The sequence below is a fragment of the Taudactylus pleione genome, unplaced genomic scaffold (genome assembly GCF_031769625.1).
Source record: "Taudactylus pleione unplaced genomic scaffold, aTauple2 ptg000400l, whole genome shotgun sequence".
NCBI lineage: Eukaryota > Metazoa > Chordata > Amphibia > Anura > Myobatrachidae > Taudactylus > Taudactylus pleione.
Window position 1 is genome coordinate 1,680,750 of NW_028284802.1, and position 19,966 is coordinate 1,700,715.

A 19,966-nucleotide genomic window follows, 5' to 3' on the forward strand; every position below is an offset into this window, starting at 1 on the left:
CTACCATGTGCTCAGTGTTATATTTTGGTTACTACAACACTCTATAATATTGTGGGCACTACCATGTTCTCTGTGTTATATGGTGGGCACTGCAATGCTCTCTGTATAATATGGGGGGAACTATCATGTTCTCTGTATTTTATGGTGATCACTGCAACGCTCCCTGTATTATATGGCAATCACTGCGACACTCCTTGCATTATATGGTGATCACTTTCACCTGCTTTTTCTCTCTTTCGCTTGTTCTCTCTCTCTCTCTCTCTCTCTCTCTCTCTCTCTCTATCTATTTCTATTTATTTATATCTTTTTCACAACCACTCTATAAATCTCAAATATATGGTTCTATTTATCTTTCTGTCTGTGAGCATTCTCTGCCCACTACTGCTGGTCCTTATAGCAGTGCAGCAGCAAGACATTGGGCAGGGAGAGAGAGGAAGGACCCTCTGTGGAGGGGAGGTGTTAAAGGCAAGAGGCGATTGCACTCATTCCCCCACCCCTAGATGCACCCCTGCCTCAGCAGCACTGCAAAGGGGGACAATGTACCCTTCACCAGCTGACTTGGGCCCCCGTGGTATGGATTCCTACCTACCTATACTTTCTAAAATTGTCGCTATTTAGCGTATTGAGTCGCACAATAAATAAATGCTTTCAGACTTTGAGTTGTGGTTCCAAAGCACAAAAAGTTATTATTCAATATAAAAAAAGATGGTTACATGCTGTGATCTAAATACAATTAGCGCAAATAAATCATACAGACCCAAGGTACAGTTGTTACATACGTACGCGCTCTGGACCCAGATACCGGCATCAGAATAGAAACCTCCATCAGCAGCAAAGCAGTCAGACTGGCATCCAAGTTTAGAAAGCCCACATATATACTCTTACAGGGATAGACAATACAATAGAACAGTTTGGCATGATTCCATTGGTTCTTCTTCCTGGTTCTTCTGTTACAGTATAGTTCATAGTTCAATTCGTATGGACACAAACCAGCCTCCAACAGCTCTTTGTGTCCTGTTTCCCGCTACATAATAAATCTAAACTGGCTACATTACAAAGTACATTTTAATATTTAACTCTCTGTAGTCCATAGTTTGCAGACACATGTTGTGATCTTCTCACCGATGGTATCGGAAATCTGCAAAGACACAGTGGATCAGTACAATACCAGACACGGTCTGCTTACCATGTACTAAACCTTAGATATCAAATTACATTTATTTCACAACATTAATAATACTGAATAAACCTTGAATATTACACTTTAATGTTAGGGAACCTTTTTCATGTAAGTGTGCAGTGTGTAAGTATTGGGAAATTGAGAAAAGACACTAGTTAGCGTTGTGCGACTACGTGTTTGTGGAGTACACCATGGTACGTGTTTTGCAAGGTTAATCATTTTATATGTTTTAGTGACTGTATGTATTTACATGGTGAGGACTTTTAACTTCTTTCTATTGCTTGGGAATCGCACGACGCTAAATAATAGCATTGCCGTATGTACTTATAATGGGCGAGATTCACTAAAATGGCGCTGGGTGGCCAGTCGCAAAATGGCGTCTCATTGCCATTCGCAAAATGGCGTCGCGCAGATTTAATTTTAAACTGATCCTGTCTCAGCCAATTATCCGGCTTCGACAGTGGGGTCTCTACAACTAGACAGCTAAGTTGTACCCGCTACCCTCCTCTCTGCACCCATGCTTACAAGAGACTGAGCTCAATATCTAAATATGCTGACAGTTATATAGAGTATGTCGTGTTTGAGTTACTATTGAACCATTGAGTCTATTAGTAAAGAGAGGAAGCCATTTGTGAGAAAATGATAAGCTGATTAATGGGCACGTTGGGACTGAGTTATTGATACTATTAAGTGCTGAAGATAACTGTGCTACTGAAAGTGAAACTATGTTTTTTGAACTTTACAATTGGAAAGACAAAGCTATTGTTCTCTGGAATAAAGAACAATCAGCATTAGTCGCTAATCCTATTACTTTTGTCTATTGTGGATTACAAGTACATGCGTGTTATAGGATAGTTACCACCTAGCAAGAGAATACTCCAACAACAGTAAATGACTGCTCAGTGTGGGGTTTTGCTAGTCTGCTGAGCAATAATCTGATTTGCTATTTCATAATATGTGTGTTTTGTAAAGATTATTGTGTGTTTAGAATGAAATGTATTGGAGCAACTGAGAAACTATATTTTCCCTAGTTATAGCCCAAAGATGTGCTGCAGCAGTTAAGTTAAAGAAGCCTATTGCACTGTTCAACAGAATTTTGGCCCTATTAACTACCATATTGCAAACTACTGTTTAAGATTTGACATATTCCATTTGTGCCGAGTTGCCTGTCATATGCATGGTGATCATTATTGTCATTATTGGACTCACATGCTCTTACACCTTCTTTAATAGATCCACTTGATTATTCTATTTATCTATTTATATGTCACGTTATGTCATAGGATACTTACTAGCCCCAGTCGGGATCTCCACTGTTCGGGCTTCCGGCGTCGGGTATTACGTACGTCGGGAACACATCCGGTGGCATTACATATCGATTCCGTATTATGTTGCCAATATTCTAACTAATACATCATTTGATTATTGATCATCTAGTTTTTGTTGGGACATCCCTTATTTGTCAATTGCAGACCATATATTTTTAGTTTGGGTAAGAGAGTGTATGACCACTTATATCTTAAGTGCCGTCATAATGAACTATAAAGTGCCCTTCTCAGCGCCCGAGACACTCTCCTGTTTTCAATTCTAATCCCTTTGGGTTAGATTGGGAAACCCACTAGTTCTCCTTAGGTCGCAGAGATTGGACACCAGTTGGCGCTGCCCCATTCATTATTACGTATCTATAATGAGTATTATTACGTATCTATAATGCTGACATCGGACACACTGCACCCATGTTTAATACTTACCTCTGTGGAGTCCCGCGTCAGCACTGCAGCAGCACAAATCACCGGGAAAATGATGCAGATCGTGTTTTCCCAAATACTTGAGTACGCTCAGCAGAGAAGTCTTCGGGTTCATGGCGGGGGTATCACGTTACCAGAGACCTGCGCATGCTCAGTAGATTCTGGCACAATACCACAGTCTACTGTACCGCAGGGAGGAGGGGGGCCCACACCAGCACTGGGGGTATGACAACACCACGTATGGGCCACACTTTGGGGTGATGATTTTCCTGCAAAAAAAAAAGTTTGCAATGGTTGCGTTGGGGCATTTAAAACAGGTGGTGCACTTTTTCATATGAGCTTGTTCATACGTGATGCATAAGAAGTTGCACCTGACCTGCAGTCATTGTTTGCACCCCTGGACGGACTGAGCCTGGGCAGGACGCTCACTCCCTGAGATAATTACCCCTGGTCTGGAAACAGATTCACATTTCCAACAGCTCATATATACATGTCAATATGTGTGCCTGGCAAACAAGCTAAAACAAAATCCTCATTAATTGCAAATATTAGTTTCTTACTGGCATGATAAATACAATTAACTGATTTTTTTTTCTTGGGGGGGAACGTAGATCCTTGTTGTGTCCACAGGAGGAATAGTGAGGAATTTCACACACTGCTGTGCTGCCAGATCTGCAAGGAAGGAGCGGGCCAGGGTGAGGTGTGCATCCCAGCGATGGATGGAGGGAACCCAGGGGGGAGAATGTGGGAGATGGTTAGAGAAGGAGAGGAAAGGTGGGGGGGGGGGGAAAGAGACAGACAGATGGGAGGAGAGAGCGCAGAGAGGGGTAAGACAGAGAAAGTGACATCTGAGAGAGAGGGTGTGATGGAGAGTGCAAAGGTAAATGCAGATTTGGTGGAAACCTGGGAGAGGGAAATGGATATTATCAATTAGTGACAATCAGAACGTTGGCCTGTGAGAGCGGAGGGATGGAAGTCGGAAAGTAGGTGACAGTGGGTGTGCTTAATGAAAGGGAGCTCACACAGGGTCTCACCTCAGTCACCCCCCTTTCTCTCTCCTCCTCCCCTCCCAGTGCTGGGCAGCCCTCCCCTCTCCTCCCCAGGCTGTCTGCACATGGTGTAAGTAGAGAGTTTTCAGCAGTAGCTGCAGCCTGTCCTCTACTCTCCTGTCCTGTCCTGTCCTGCTCCCTTGCACCTCGCTCCTGCTGATCCTGCGGCCCTCCTTCCTCTCCCCTCCCTTCCCTGTACCTGGGCACCATGCCCCAGCCTCAGCGGCAGCCCAGGAGATGCAGGGTCCCCGGGGTGCCCCCTGTCTGCAGCCTGGCGCTGCTTCTCTTCTGGCAGCTGGTGAGGACCCAGGCAGCAGGTAAGACTGGCATGCCTCATGCCATTTGGGGGGCAGGCAATGCCGTGGGGAAACTAATGGGTGGTAGGGTGCAGAAACGCTTATTGAAATGCAAGTGCAGGCAGGATGCTAAAAAAAAAAGTTGGAGTGCCCAATTACAGGCAGAATTGTGTATACGGAACAGTTACCCTATTGGTGGCTTTCAAGTCACTGGTAAACTATGGGCACTCTGAACTGGTCATTTACTCCTCGCTGTGCCCATTGAACCTATGCGCAGAGTGCCCACAGCTGGTAGTCCCACCAGAACCTCACAGAGATGGAAATTCATTGAACCTGGGACCGAAAGTGACTTTGGATTATTTTGGAAGACCAAAATGTGTTGTCCAAATAATCCACAGTGACCGAGTACTGTCTGGAATCTCACAGGACAGTCCCAGGCAGACAGGGAACTGAGATGTCACTTTAGAAGAATTAAATGACAGCTCAGCAACCGAAACCTGGTAATAGGATCGAGGAAAAGTTCTGCAGGCAGAAAATGTAAAAATGGCAGGTGCAATGTGATAACTGACTCTTATAGGATGCTAGTGGTTGTTAAACGTGCAAAGTCTATTGAAGTGCCCAGGATGTCTCTATACCTGTTGAGGGGGGTCAGATCTGTCATGGGTGCTGTCATTTTCTGTCTGTGCTTTTGGGAAAGAGAAAAAAAGTGAATGCTGGGGAGCAGCTACTTGTACCAGTTGCTGGGTTATATAGTAGTGAATGTCACATTGGTGTGAAAACCTTAAAGGGTGATGTACAAATAGGTGCAGATGTCACTGGTAGATGTCATCAGGTACAGCACCCAAAGGAGACAGGGCTCCCCGAGACGCCACGGGGAACTCCAGTACCCTCGTTCTGCCGCAGGTCACCACACTAACACTTAGGATATTTAGGGATGTCAGTAGGATTATAGGACAAGCAAGAACCACCTGCTGTGGCTCTATAAGCACATTCCTGTTGGTTTTGTTTTGGATGCAATCCGTTACCCTGCCTGTTCCCGCATGATGTATACTTAACTGCGTTTATATTTAAACTCCCTGCTACTGTATCTTCATATTGTGGGTTTTGACATTTCTAACTGGTTCCTTGTCTGGAAGGTTTTTGTGGATTCTGTAAAAAAAAAAAGTAAAAATAAGTTTTGTTAATGGGATGATGCCTGTAGGATGTACTGACATGTATTTTATTACTCAGATTTCTGTGTCATTTGCCCAAGTGTGCTTAGTATTAGGGTCTGTTGTATGCATATTGTCAGATCATTTTTGAGTAGGTGATACAGGGACCCATAATGTAAAGCGATCTGTCATTGTCATCCGCACATGTCACTGTGAACTAAAGTGACAAATGACATTCCACACACACAATACAGCGCAGGCACTAATCTATACATGGTGTGCACATATTGTGTCACTACATTGTATTATACACACTATGAAATGTGTCACTGGGTATAGATAGAGAATAACACAAGCAGACCTCACTCTCCTGCCCCTGCTCTATTCATAGCAGTGTATGTGCAGAGTCAGTGTATGTATAGATGCCTGCACAGTGAATGGCAGTGTTTGTATAGTGCTGTGTGCGGTGTGCAGGAGAAGCAGGCACACAGGGAGCCCAGGTGGAGGTTACAATTAGGGATGTGAGCTCTGGCCCCCATACCACCCTCAGCGAGGCTCATATCTCAGATTAACTGGTGCATGCAAGAGGCAGGTCTGTTAGACGTATTACCATGCTGGCTTCTGCGGCATATAGCCCTTAGTATTGCGGATGGGGGGGGGGGCATATCTTTACAATAAAGGGGGGGGTTAAAATGCTGCAATAGATGGGCATGCGCGAGCCATAGGTAGACCCACCTTAATAAAGACCTTGAGCAGGCTGTTACTCCAGGGTGGAAGGGGTTAATTGCATTTTCTTACTGTAAGGGGTTAACAATCCCAAAATCTTTCATCCCAAAATAGGGTTTAACAGTCTCAAAGTCCCTCCCACAAAAGGACCTTGTTACATTCTGGAATCTTAGAGTTAAGGCTAACTGGAAAGGGTTAAAATAGAGATTGTTTTATTTTATTAGTTTTATTGCATTTTTTTTAAACAGTTAAATTACTTTTGTAATATTATTATATTGGTTTTCAGTTGCTAAGTTATATCTTTGCCTGATATGCTCCAAGATGCAAAATATGTCTCTAAAATTCATATATATATATAAATATAAAAAAAATCACTGAATTCCAAGGGGCAGAATTACTGGATTTTGCGAAATTGTGGGTGAAAAAAACAGAGAGTGCTTTTCTGAACTCTTTTTTTTCCTGACGTCTCTGCTCCGAGAAGAACAATGAGGATATTTGATTGTTTGACCAGCCAGAATACTATTATTTTTTTTTTTTCTTTCTTTTTGTCGGTTTGTTTTTAATGAGCTCAGCACTGGCTGGTGGAACAAGAACACTTTTATAGAGAGCTGAGAAATTTCCATGAAGGAAGACTTGTGATTTGAGTTGCAGGAATCCATAAAAGAGGTGTTGGCCAGGGAACGCTGTGATCGAGACTTCTCGTCTTGCCCTGGAATCTGCAGGAATTGTACAGTAACGGGCAGAAGTTGACTGAAAACCCAAACACTTCATAAAATATCACTGTTTCCCTGAGTACAGGACAGTGTCAGTGTGGGAGGTTCAGGAGAGGTTATGCATCAGGACAGATCTTCTATAAGGGAATTCTGCAAGCCACTGACTACAGTTAGGAAGGGAAGGCTACATGAATACATAGACGATTATGATACTTAAATACAGTAACTGGGCCCTGGATGTAGCGGAGACAAGAGTGGTACCAAGAAATGATCTTGTTAAGTGATGCTGTAAAACTTTTCGAGTCATTAGTCTTGGGCCATATCCAAGATGAGGCAACATTGTAGTCTGGTTCCAGAACATACATGAACACAGGTCAGTCTAGGACAGGGATCATTAGCCACATAGAACTGCTTAAGAACAGGTGACTTTGGTAATTAGGAGAGGTGGTAGAGGTTTCTCTAAGAACCAGAGCCCATGGGGCCTTAGGCCAGGTACTGATTTGGGTCTAATTTATTCCTTCACTTTGTAAAAAAACAAAAACATAACAGAGAAATAAAAAACAGTTTTCAGTAATCCAGCGCCCCCCCCCCCCCAGTTCTCACTGGGCCCCAGGACACAGCCTAGGTTGCCTAAGAGATCATTAGACACTGCTCTGAATAGCTAAGTGTCTGTATTTATGATCTTCTTGAAGGAGCAGTTACAAGGTGTTTGGACCATACCATATGGCGGTCTACGTTAAGTGGGTGATGATGGGGTCTGTTTTAAGGAAACAAATCACTTATTTTTTTTTTTTTTTTTTTTTTTTAATCTCCTAAAAATGTTTCTGATAAAATAAACTATTTTGGAGTTTCAAAAGTTTTCGCCTAATGGAAGTGTCTTGCGATAAACCAAAAGCGATGTGGTGTCTCTGCGTGGCGACTTTCTGAGGGTGTGGTTTACAGATTTACTATGTCTTTTTTTTCTGGTCTCTGGGGTTTTATGAGAGATCAAGTGGACGGAGATAAAGTACCGGCCAATCAGCTCCTGTCATTTTTTCAAACACAGCCTGTAAAGTGACTGTTAGAAGCTGATTGGTTGGTACTTTATCCCCGTCCACTTTATCTCTCTTCGGAGCTTAGTACATAGGGGTCTCTGTCCCTTGTGTGACTTCAGAGTGTTCCAGTCAATGCTCTCTTCTGTCCTCATTCCTCTACCTGCTCAGTAAGTGCCAGGGGAGGAGGAGGCCCCGCTGAATAGTTTGGAAGAGGTGTCACATATGTCAGTGAGAGACAGCGGGGGTGCTGAGAGCAAAGGATGAAAGCTGAGCCTGTTAGGAGTCAGAGAGGAATCTGGATGCTCTCATTGCAGTAGCGAGAGAGAGAGAGAGAGAGAGAGAGAGAGAGAGGCAGAAAGAGAGAGAGCAATGTGTCAATCACCAGAGTAACCCACCACCATAGACTGCTGATATTACACAGCATGTACTGTAGGGGAGATCTATATGTACCTGTTAGATATATGACAGGTGGAGATGTACTAAGTCCTGAAAAGTGATACACACACCAGAAGGTTATATGAATTTATAGATGGAGTTAGAGGAATAGGTAAATAATCAGAGTTGTACAGACAGGTTATAAAGGAGTAACAGGAGATGTTATATATAGGGCCTGATTCAGGTTCCGGACGCTAGTGAGTCTATGAACGCAGTTCTCCGATTATTGGAAAAACTGCGCATGTACAGAACGGGTCCTGCGAATCGCTCACAGATCCTCCAAGCCACAGCATGATAGACATTCTGCGGCGTTTGGTGGGGGCGGAGCGGGGGGCGTGCCTGGCCAACGTTCCCAGAAACGGGGGCATGTTGTCCTCTGCGTCGGTGGATGCAGGTCTCCTGGCCTCGCAGACTGCCGGCTTGAGTAAGGTAAGCTTAAGATGACTCTACCGGTAATAGGCAATGGGGAAAGTTATATGGGCTAATAGTAGGTGAGATATATTATATGGATGATTAGGATAGGTTTTGGTGGTGTGGTGGTGGTGGTGGTGGTGATAGTGGCTGTTTATCATGTTTATCATATCCTCCAACACTCCTACTTTTGGCTGGACAGTCCCATTTGGGTGATTTGAGGACATGCTTTGGGTCGATTGGGATTTTGACCTGATTTGTCTTAATGTTGAGAGGTGTAGCTGTACATACCTCCTCAGAAGGCACAATTGTGACCAAAAATAAGTCCTGCCCACACTCTGCCAAACCTTTGCCCAACTCCACCCAAACACATGCATATTTCTGTGAAGCCACGCCCATTCCCAATAGGCCGTTTTCATACTGGGGCCGGTGAACGGCAACTGTTGGGAGGTATGGTTATATGGTGCCATAGGTGGTGTAATAGAGAGTAAGAGCTGTATCAGACACAGATAATGGAATTATAGGTAGGGAATAAAAGCAATTATAGTAGTCATTGTAGGATGGGGTTATATGAGAAAAGGTGAGGAGTTATAGAGGCTTATTGAGTAATATGGTGCATTGCTTGGAGGGGTAATAGGTAGGGGTTATAGGGAATGCCAGGAGGAGTTATAAGTGGTTATGTGGATCTACAGGAAGAGCTTTAGGGAAAGGTCATACAGAGTACTAAGAGGAGCAATTATTGGAGGAGCTATATGGATTCATAGGCAGTAGTTATAAGCAGAGTCAGTACTGAATAATTAGAGCAGTTGTTCTACAGTATATTGGATGATAAAGTTATACTGAAGGGCTCTGTAGACTAACAAACATTATAGGCAGTTATATGAAGTAATAGCAAAATTTTAGACGATGCTACCACTAGGTGGACCTAGGTGGTTGCCTTATGACCCCAGGGTTTTGGGGGCGCCCATTCAAAACACTGGATGAGTGACAAAATGTAATTTATTCAGTGTCTTTATTCTGACCATGTCGTCCCCTCACTGCTCCCAGTAATGGAGAGGCTGCTTCTTACATGTAAGGCTGCCGGTTGCTTCTCCTCCATGTCGGTAATAGGGTTGGGAGTGCAACACGGGGCTATGATGTCACAGCCAGGCATCACACCCCCAAGAGAAGAACACGCTGCCACCAGGGAAGAAGCGGGGCAGAGCATCACGTATGGCCCGCTGTCCCCATACACTAGTATCACCGATATCTCCTACTTACCTTCTGTTTGCGGAATGGCCTGCTGTCCCATACACTAGTATCACCAATATCTCCTACTTACCTTCTGTTTGCGGAATGGCCCGCTGTTCCCATACACTAGTATGGGGACAGAATTAATCAAGCTCCGCAAATATAATATTTGCGGAGCTTGGGTGTGGGAGCCATCTTCAGATGGCGAATGCTCCTGATACCCGCTCCTTCCCTATGGGAAGGAGTCCCGGGTTGTGAAGAGGGATCCTTTTGGATCCCTCTACCCCTGTCCGGCTCCTTCCGCTGGACGTCGGGCTCTTGTCCGCATGCGTGACCGAAAGGAACAGTAAAAAGATTCACTGCTCCCAATAGGAGCAGAGAAGCCCCTCGCTGGAGAGCTGATTTTCGCATCAGCTGTCGCCGCGCCGGAGAAATGATGATTTGCTCCAGAAGTCTACTTTTTGCAATCAATTCAGACCTGGTGGGTGATTTGCTAAGCCGTGGAGAGAGATAAAGTGGTGACAGATAAAGTACCAACCAATCAGCTCCTGTCATATGACAGGCTGTGTTTGAAATATGACAGTTAGGAGCTGATTGGTTGGTACTTTATCTCTTTCCACTTTATCTCTCTCCAAGGCTTAGTATATTTCTGCGGCTGCCTTCCCTTCACAAACGTGCATCATATGCAGGCAGAATATTCCTGGACTCAGGGTGGTCATCGAACTCCAATCTTTCGAAAAAGATCGATGTTCATGCCAGATACATCGCTGTGGGCCTGATTCAACTGTGGAGGCAGAAGACACAGCATCTGAGTCTTTGGCTGCAGCGTGTAAATATTCTAATGCTGCAGGAGGCGTCTGAAGGAAAAAGACAAAGGGCCTAATTCAGACCTGCTCGCGAGCGTAGGACGCTCGCAAGCGGGTCGATGGTGCCCTAATGCGCATGCGCACGACGGAGGGCATGCGCGAGACCCGCATAGCGACAGCCAAGCTGTCGTTATGGGTCTCGCACCAAAGGGGCCGTGCTGTCGATGGTGACTGACAGCACGCCCCCTTTGGTGGGCATGCCGGGGGCGTGGCTGCCAGTCGGAGGCGTTCCCATGGGAACGCCTACCGTCTGGGTCCGGCCCCACTGACATCACTAGTGATTTTGGTTCTGATAGAGCCAAAATCACTCCAGGGCTTGCGGCAGCGAGACCCTACCGCAGGGTCTCGTCGCAAGCCCGATGGTCACGATGGTCTTGATTATCGCGACCATCGTCATGGACGCTCGCATAAGCTGTGGGTGGTAACCCACAGCTATGCGAGCGTCCAAGAGGCCCGCTCCATTTTTAGGTAGGAGGGCCCTGATTCAGAGCGAGCGCTCTGTCAGAGCGTCCGGCTCTGAATCAGGCCCAGAGTCCTGACATCAACGCAGATCAGAGTGCTGCAACCGAAGATGCAGCTTTGGATCACCATCGCGACCATCGTTTGCGATGGTTGCAGCTTCAGGCCATCTGAGAAAGCCAAAGGCAACACAGACTGGCCGTCTTACCTGCGTTGCTGAGTCCAGGTAATCTGTGTCTTCCGAAGCAGAGACTGGCCTTGGCACTCCGGGCGCTCCAGAAACGCAGGCCAGCGCCACACACACCCTGCCCCCAAATGGCCGCAGCCTGTCAACCTGGCTGTAGCTGTGGGGCACTGCTAGTGTGATCACAGGACTAATCCTGCACGTGCGCAGAACAGGTCCTGAACATGCGCAGTTCTCAAACCATCAGGTTAGCACGTAAACCGTCAGGATTACATACTAACCGGAATCAGGCCCACAGTCATCATCATCATCATCAGTGACCAACATACACCAGGGTTGTGGCACCGCAAATCACCCTAAAGACCGCTATGTTTGCGACTTTTCTACGACCATTTTGGACGCAAATCGCAAGCCTAAACGCGTACTCTACCTTGGCTACGCATGCACGCCCCGCCACATCTACAAGCCCATTCCGGACTCTCCTCCTAGTCGGACACAGTCACAATCCCACTGTACAGCTAGAAAATGAAACGCAATGAGAAAAGATGGAAAACCCGCTGTTTACGTTTCTGGTCTGACTCTGAACCAGGCCCCCAGTGTAATGTTATACACGCCAATTGGAAGAGCCACATATGATTTATAGGCTAGTAGCAGTTTTTTCGGGTTTATGTACTAAGCCTTAGAGGCAGATAAAGTACCAACCAATCAGCTCCTAGCTGCCATGTTTCAAACACAGCCTGTAAAGTGAGTTATGAGCTGATTGCTTGGTACTGTGGGCCTGATTCAGAGCCGGACGCTATTTGCGGACGCTCGTTCAGAAAAAGGGACCGGCTATTTAAATTGAGCGCTCGGTCTTTGCGGTCTGTTGACGCCTCTGTGTCTGAGCAAGCGAACGAAACATGCACTCGCTATTTTGTAAAGAGGCCCCTTGGCCGCTCGCATCATACGTCATCTCCGCTATTTATTTGATTAATCGAGTACATCGAAAGGCATATGAACTGCTCGCAGTGCTTGTGGTAGCATTTTCCTACCGCAATCATGCGAGCAGTTCAGGCTAAAAGACAACCAAGTGACGTGGTCGATGACGCTGCTTTGTTAATTATGCACACCCTTAAAACGCCCGTTTTGACCGTTTGGCACGCCTGCGTTCGGATCTCCACTCCCCGTTTTCAAGCACCTTCCCCTGTTACCACCCACAAACGCCTCATCCTGTCACTCATATTAGCAGGCATTCGCTATTTTGCGAGCACACGATTTCCGACCGCACTGACTGGTTGGCGCATGCGCATTACAACAACCCATACGCATGCGCAGATGTGCGAACATCGCTCGGAGTGAACGAGCGGCCGCTTACGAGCGGCTCTGAATCAGGCCCTGTATCTCCATCCACTTTATCGCTCCCCGAGGCTTAGTACAGAGAGCAATGGGACTAATAGAAGATGACGGCTATAGCATTGGGAAGCATTAGACATTCCTAGCATTAGTGTTTATACAATAATAATAACTGGTGAGGTCAGGACCACATGATGTCTGTGTTTTTATTTCTCTTTATGACAGATTGTCTGTAACCGGATAGATTTCTCTGCTCTTTAAATTAATGACGGGAGAGATCTGCAATGTGAAACGTCACGTAGGAAATTGCTGTGGGTGTGATCTGGGCTCAGAGGTTCCTTTCACACACAGCATAATGCAGAGATTATACTCCGTGCTGGCTCTCCTACGGGAATAGCCCATAGAGCTGTAATGCAAGACGCCTGTATCCCTCGCTCTCCCATATATACAGTATATATATCTCAGGTTCTCTATATACATCACTCTTTCACCCCACCTTAGTGTATATCCCTCGCTCTCCCATATATACAGTATATAGCTCAGGTTCTCTATATACATCACTCTGTCACCCCACCTTAGTGTATATCCCTCGCTCTCCCATATATACAGTATATAGCTCAGGTTCTCTATATACATCACTCTTTCACCCCACCTTAGTGTATATCCCTCGCTCTCCCATATATACAGTATATAGCTCAGGTTCTCTATATACATCACTCTGTCACCCCACCTTAGTGTATATCCCTCGCTCTCCCATATATACAGTATATAGCTCAGGTTCTCTATATACATCACTCTGTCACCCCACCTTAGTGTATATCCCTCGCTCTCCCATATATACAGTATATAGCTCAGGTTCTCTATATACATCACTCTGTCACCCCACCTTAGTGTATATCCCTCTGTCCTCCTATTAACCCACATATCTTAGTAGTCATTTATATTCCCTATAAAATGTGATACACGCTATATAAATTATAATCATGTATTTGTTATAAATACATTTTTGTGACTATGGGGGAGATGCCCTAAACCGTGGAGAGAGATAAAGTACCAACCAATCATCTCCTGTCATTTTTTAAACAAAGCATGTAAAATGACAGGAGCTGATTGGTTGGTACTTTATCTCTCTCCAAGGTTTTATATATCTCCCCTTTAATTTCATTACAAATTTCACAATACAGGGGGGAGATTTATCAATCTTTGGAGAGGGATAAAGTACCAACCAACCAACTTCCAACTTACCGGTGACAGGCTGTTTTTGAAAAATGGCAGTTAGGAGCTGATTGGTTGGTACTTTATCTCACCCGACTTTATCCCTCTCTTAGGTTTGGTGCATCTCCCCAACAGTCTTTTAAGAACTGCACATATACATATAACCTGCTAGTTAATACTGTCTATAATGTACAGAGGTATAGCTCTTATTACCCTCGTACGTGGGGTGAGAGTGCGACTATATGACATGATGGAGGCAGCCATTTTGTGTGATGAGCCAACACTTCTGACTTGGGGAAAATGTATCAAACGTTATAAAGAGGACAGGTGGGGAATTTCCCCAAGCAACCAATCCAGCTTCTAGCTACCATTTATCAGGTACATTCTATAAAATATGATATGCTATAAGTTGATTGGTTGCTATGGGCAAATTCTCCATTTGTCATCTGTAGAAGGTTTGATACGTCTTACAACTGAGCAAATTGGCTGCATATTTAGGTATAATTAATTATTCAACCCACTAATTGGCTGCTCCGACTGTTTATAGGTGGCCGAGAGCAGGGACGGTTTTATTATCCTTTTTTTTCACTTGTTGTTCTCATTTTATTGTTTGGAGTGGACAGCGATACAAAGAGCCAATCAAATTAGGGAATGTTGGATAGCACCACATATGTGGGGGGGACACAATGGTTAATGTAAGGACTGGAGTTTTGCACTTGTGTAGTAGCCTCTATACATTATAGTCCTGTGTACCCCTCCCTGTCACTTCTTTTGTTACTAATGCTCATATGTGTTGCATTTTCCTCTCACACTCCCTGTTCATGTTACTGGGAAGATTTAACTTCTAATAAGGGCCTATGAAGTCACTAGATTTAGTGATGTCACAAGTAAACGTAAATGCTACATTCTTACAAATAGTGGTCATGCCCACAAAATGGCTGCCTACACTCGGTCCTTGATTTTTAGACATACTTACCGACTTTGGTTCACTCCATTCCGGGAGCAGCCGGGCAGGACCATCTTCTCTCTGCTTCGGGGGCGGGGCCAGTCTATTGCTGACATTCGGCTCCGCCCCTTTTACAGGAAACCCACCGCGATTTGCGGGTCCGCTCCCTACGGACCCGCAAATTTCACTGGGAATCTGCCCATTCTGCCCACTTCACTAGGAAGTGGGCAGGATGCGGGAGATCTGCCTACTATTCCGTGGGGGCGGGGGGTATGTTTTTAGACAGGCCTCATAAAACCAGGCCTTGGGGTAACTTTACTAAAGTGAGAATTTTTAGAAGTGGAGATGTTGCCCATAGCAACCAATCAAATTCTACTTAACCTATAACTAACACCTTCTAGAAGATAACATCTCCACATTTAAAAACTCTCACTTTAGTAAATATACCCCCTAGCCTGGATAATTTGGCACAGTTCGCTTCGGGGGAGATTTATCAAAGCTTGAAGAGAGATAAAATACCAACCAATTAGTTCCTAGCTGTCATGTTACAGGCTGTGTTTTAAAAAATGACAGGAGCTGATTGGTTGGTAGTTTATCTCTCTCCACTTTATCTCTCGCCAAGGTTTGATAACCCCCCCTTTGCAAGTATTTTTTTTTTTATTATTTGCATATTATTTGAAATATTTATGCGTCTAATACTGGGGGCATTCAGATACATTCAGTAGGGATTGGTTGAACCATGTATTGGATGGTACAAAAAAATAATCAGACTCTTCCGTTCAGAAAAACTCTCTGACTACTTTTACCCCTACAGTGAATCTTTATCTGTAATTAAGACGTACCTGTGAATTAGTGCACAATTAGGTTGCACTGATAACGTGGAACCTACATAAAATCTCCACCACTGCACCTGTGTACAGAAGCTGGTGACACAGGCCACCAATCACATGACCCAAGCAATGTTATAGTTCAAAATGGCTCCACTGTGGCTTGCATGCTACATGGTAGATAGGGCTCGTAGGTGTTTTACTATCTAATTCCTTTTTGGCTACTCTGGCCAGTTTACCAGGAAACCATACTGTACTGTATCTGTCCTAACCTGAAATCCTGCCAAATCAGATAGAGACCTGGATGTGCTGTCAGTGGAATGGTTTTCCCTGACCGTCGAGAAGACTGCGTCAAATAGCAATTCACAGACCAATTCCGTGTCACATAACCGCACATGCTAAAACCATATGTATCTCATTCCGCAGACACACACGGCTACTGTTTTCCTTAGAATTTTCCACACACTGGCATTCAATGGTGTCTGGCCCCATAGACAGATGTTTCAGGAAAGGATCTTTAATAAATTAGCGGCAGGAATGTGGCATAGAACAATGCGGGTTTTAACAGTAAATAATTATAGGAGTTCGGGGGTCCCTGGCTGTCCCCACCCTTGATCCCCTTAAATGGCCTCTTTGAAATGGAAATATATTGAATTTTCTTAGCCTAAGTTGCTGTGAGTGTTAAGGGCATCCTCTGTCTGAAGCTGAGGGAAGTGTTTTCACAGAGAGCCCATTGTGTGAATGGATGTACAGTGCTCCCTTCTCCTGTTTATGGAACAGCTTCAGTTTGGGTGAAGCTGGGGGCCTGCAGTGCAGGGAGCGAGGGGAGGTAAATATTTAGTTTGGTTTTAGAAAGTATGTGTCAGAAGTTAGAAGACAGTCTTCAGAATGTGTCCTTGGCCTGCCTGTGCCTAATAGTACGAGTTATTCATTGAGTGTGATGGAGCAGATGCCCTAATACACACTGAGGGGGGGATTTAGAGGTGAAAACGAGTGCGTTTGTGCATTGTAATTTGGTGCAACTTGAGTCGTCTCTTGAGTTACACCTATTTAAAGGTGCATACACACGTAACGATTTTGTAACCAACGATTTTCTGTCAGAGTTTCCCTTGAAAAAGTGACCGATTTTTTTTAAGTGTAATGAACGATTTTTACAATGATGAACGAAAAATGTTCCTTCCCTTGATGAAAATCGTTATGTTGGACAGTCTGAAATGGACGATGAACTACAAACTACAAACGGCAGATTATCGTTTATCGTTATAACTCAGACACTGAACAATTTTTTGAACGATAACGATGTCGTTAACGACAAATCGTTCAAAAAAATCGTTACGTGTGTATGCACCTTAACACTTCAGGGGAGATGTATCAAACCTTCGAGGGAGATAAAGTGGAGAAGTAGCACCCAATCAGTATTTACGTAGCACAGATTATAAAATGACGTTTAGAAGCTGATTGGTCGCTTTGGGCAATGTCTCTACTTTATCTCTCTCCCAGTCTTGACACATCTCCCCACGTTATTGCCGCAATTACTAAAACTTTAATATGTATATGTATGTACACCCTGAGCCGGGTTCCCGTGTCAGTTAGCAACACATAATCATTTTCTGGATAGCATTGAGCATAATGTGATGGGTGACTGGGCGTGGTGGTTACAATCAGCGTGAATTGGCAGGATCGTGATAGACCATACTCTGGGCCTGATTCAGAGCCGCTCGTAAGCGGCCGCTCGTTCGCTCCGAGCGATGTTCACACATCTGCGCATGCGTATGGGTCGTAATGCGCATGCGCCAACCAGTCAGTGCGGTCGGAAATCGTGTGCTCGCAAAATAGCGAGTGCCTGCTAATTTGAGTGACAGAATGAGGCGTTTGTGTGTGGTAACAGGGGAAGGTGCTTGAAAACGGGGAGTGGAGATCCGAACGCAGGCGTGCCAAACGGTCAAAACGGGCGTTTTAAGGGTGTGCATAATTAACAAAGCAGCGTCATCGACCACGTCACTTGGTTGTCTTTTAGCCTGAACTGCTCGCATGATTGCAGTAGGAAAATGCTACCACAAGCACTGCGAGCAGTTCATACGCCTTTCGATGTACTTGATTAATCTAATAAATAGCGGAGATGACGTATGATGCGAGCGGCCAGGGGGCGTCTTTACAAAATAGCGAGCGCATGTTTCGTTCGCTCGTTCAGACATAGAGGCGTCAACAGACCGCAAAGAGCGAGCGCTCTATTTAAATATCCGGCCCCTTTTTTAGAACGACCATCCGCAAATAGCGTCCGGCTCTGAATCAGGCCCTCAGTTCTATTACTACATTCAATGCCACAGCTAAGGCATTCCGTATTAGTTACTCAGGATGGCGTCAATACATTGCTGCATGTTCTCTGTGCAAGACAAATGACTAACTTGTAGCTGTACATCAAAACGTAAGTTGATAAGATTTTGTGGCCTGTGTCACTGCCAGCCAGATCGCAGAGATAAGTATGATTATGATTCATCTCTTTCAAAAAGGTATATTTAGGAACAAAATATCGCTGAGGAGGGTGAGTGCTACTGCCCTGGAGTTGTAAGATCTAAAGGTGCGTACACACTTGCCGATATTTTAAACGACTGAACGATAACTATATTGTTATCGTTCAGTTGTTCACTATATCGGCCAGTGTTTACGCTAAAACGATGAACGATAACGACGAACGACCAACGATGCGCGCTCCCGCGGGCCATTAGTCATTGTCGTTTATCGCCCCGAGCATGCAGGCCAACCTGATGATTTTGGCAGGTTGTTGCATATTCGGGGATGAGGGAGGGAGCCCGGCACTGAACGATATTGTTCATGATATCGCTCAGTGTGTGTGTGCTCAGTGTCGTTAACGACATTAAGCACACCCCTGCCGGGGACACACTAGAGGATATCGCTCATGGAGCGAATCGTCTAGTGTGTAGTACGCACCTTAAGTTACCAGTGTCTGCAGTTGTGCGTATTTTTGAGCCAGAAATGGGGAATTGTACTTTAGTAAGTAGGACTGCACACTTTTGAATTGAGATTCCTGTATCTGGAACAATAGTAGGTTTAGAACTCGGTCCGTGTGTGCGGACTAATGATTGGCTGAGGGTTATGGTTTGGATTAAACCGTGATACAGTTGGCCTTGGTGGATGTGATGAAACCATAACTACAACAGTTTATGCTACTTTTCAAACACAAACAAAGAAATCTTTATTTGTATGTTTATAAAAACGGAATTGTGGCTCCTTGTGGGGATAGCAAGTCCACTCATTTCAAATCAATGAAGCCTGTTATTGGATATATTTAACACATACTGTAAATATGAGTTTATTACAGGTAGGGACTACAGCTGTGGGCATGTTTATATCACCGGGAGTGATTGCAAAACCACCTACCTGGACTTCTGCAATGATATCCCCATCGTACAAGTAATGTAATGGTTTTCAGTCTTATCAAACGACATTTGTATTAGATAAAAATAAATATAGAAAAAGTGCGTCCTACTAGGATATATAAACACAATAAAACATGTACTTATATGATCATTAAACACACATTCACAGGCCCCTGTAAAGTTCATCAATAAAGTTCCCCCACTGCAGAATGTCAATTGTCCTCTTTCCAATGTCCTCAACCAGTTCCAGTGCTATAAAGCCTGGGTGATGTGTGCTATAACATGGAAATCATTAGTGCATGGCTGGTGCCTCTAAGAGGAAGGAACTACAAAAAATCCTTGTGTCCTATTCAAGGAGCTACAAGGCCCACGTTGAAAATCCCTGGGGTTCGCCCGACCCTCCTGTGTGCTGGGTGTGAGGTAATCGATAAGAATGGGCCCCCGAAGTGGCAACATTGCCACCCCAATAATTACAGTATAATGGACAAGAGTTTCTAAGACCTTAGACCATTATACCACAAGGGTAAAAATTATGGCAGAGACGATTTCAAAATAAACCTTACGCTTAACTGACCACTGCCCTCGTATGGCTCTTGACCCCAGCCGGAATTGTAGAATCATGCATTCCTATTTTACCTAATGGTAGGCACACACTGGCAGATACATTGGCCAATCAATTGATCGGCCAATATACCGTGTGCCCGTCGGCCAGTGTGTAACAGCAATATGTCTGTAAACAACGTTGTTCACAGACATATTGCGTTGG

At 44.7% G+C, this 19,966-nt stretch overlaps 1 protein-coding gene across 5 annotated transcripts in view; it reads left to right on the forward strand.

The window, feature by feature from the left end:
• Nucleotides 1–4,083: 4,083 nt before the first annotated feature.
• COL11A2 (collagen type XI alpha 2 chain) overlaps nt 4,084–19,966 on the forward strand; it is a 162,414-nt gene continuing 146,531 nt past the window's right edge. For all 5 annotated transcript variants that reach the window (XM_088446637.1, XM_088446640.1, XM_088446639.1 and 2 more), the window contains exon 1: nt 4,084–4,294. In XM_088446637.1, the coding sequence (XP_088302763.1) occupies nt 4,186–4,294 (109 nt within the window). In that variant the 5' untranslated portion in view covers nt 4,084–4,185. The remainder of the gene's footprint in view (nt 4,295–19,966) is intronic.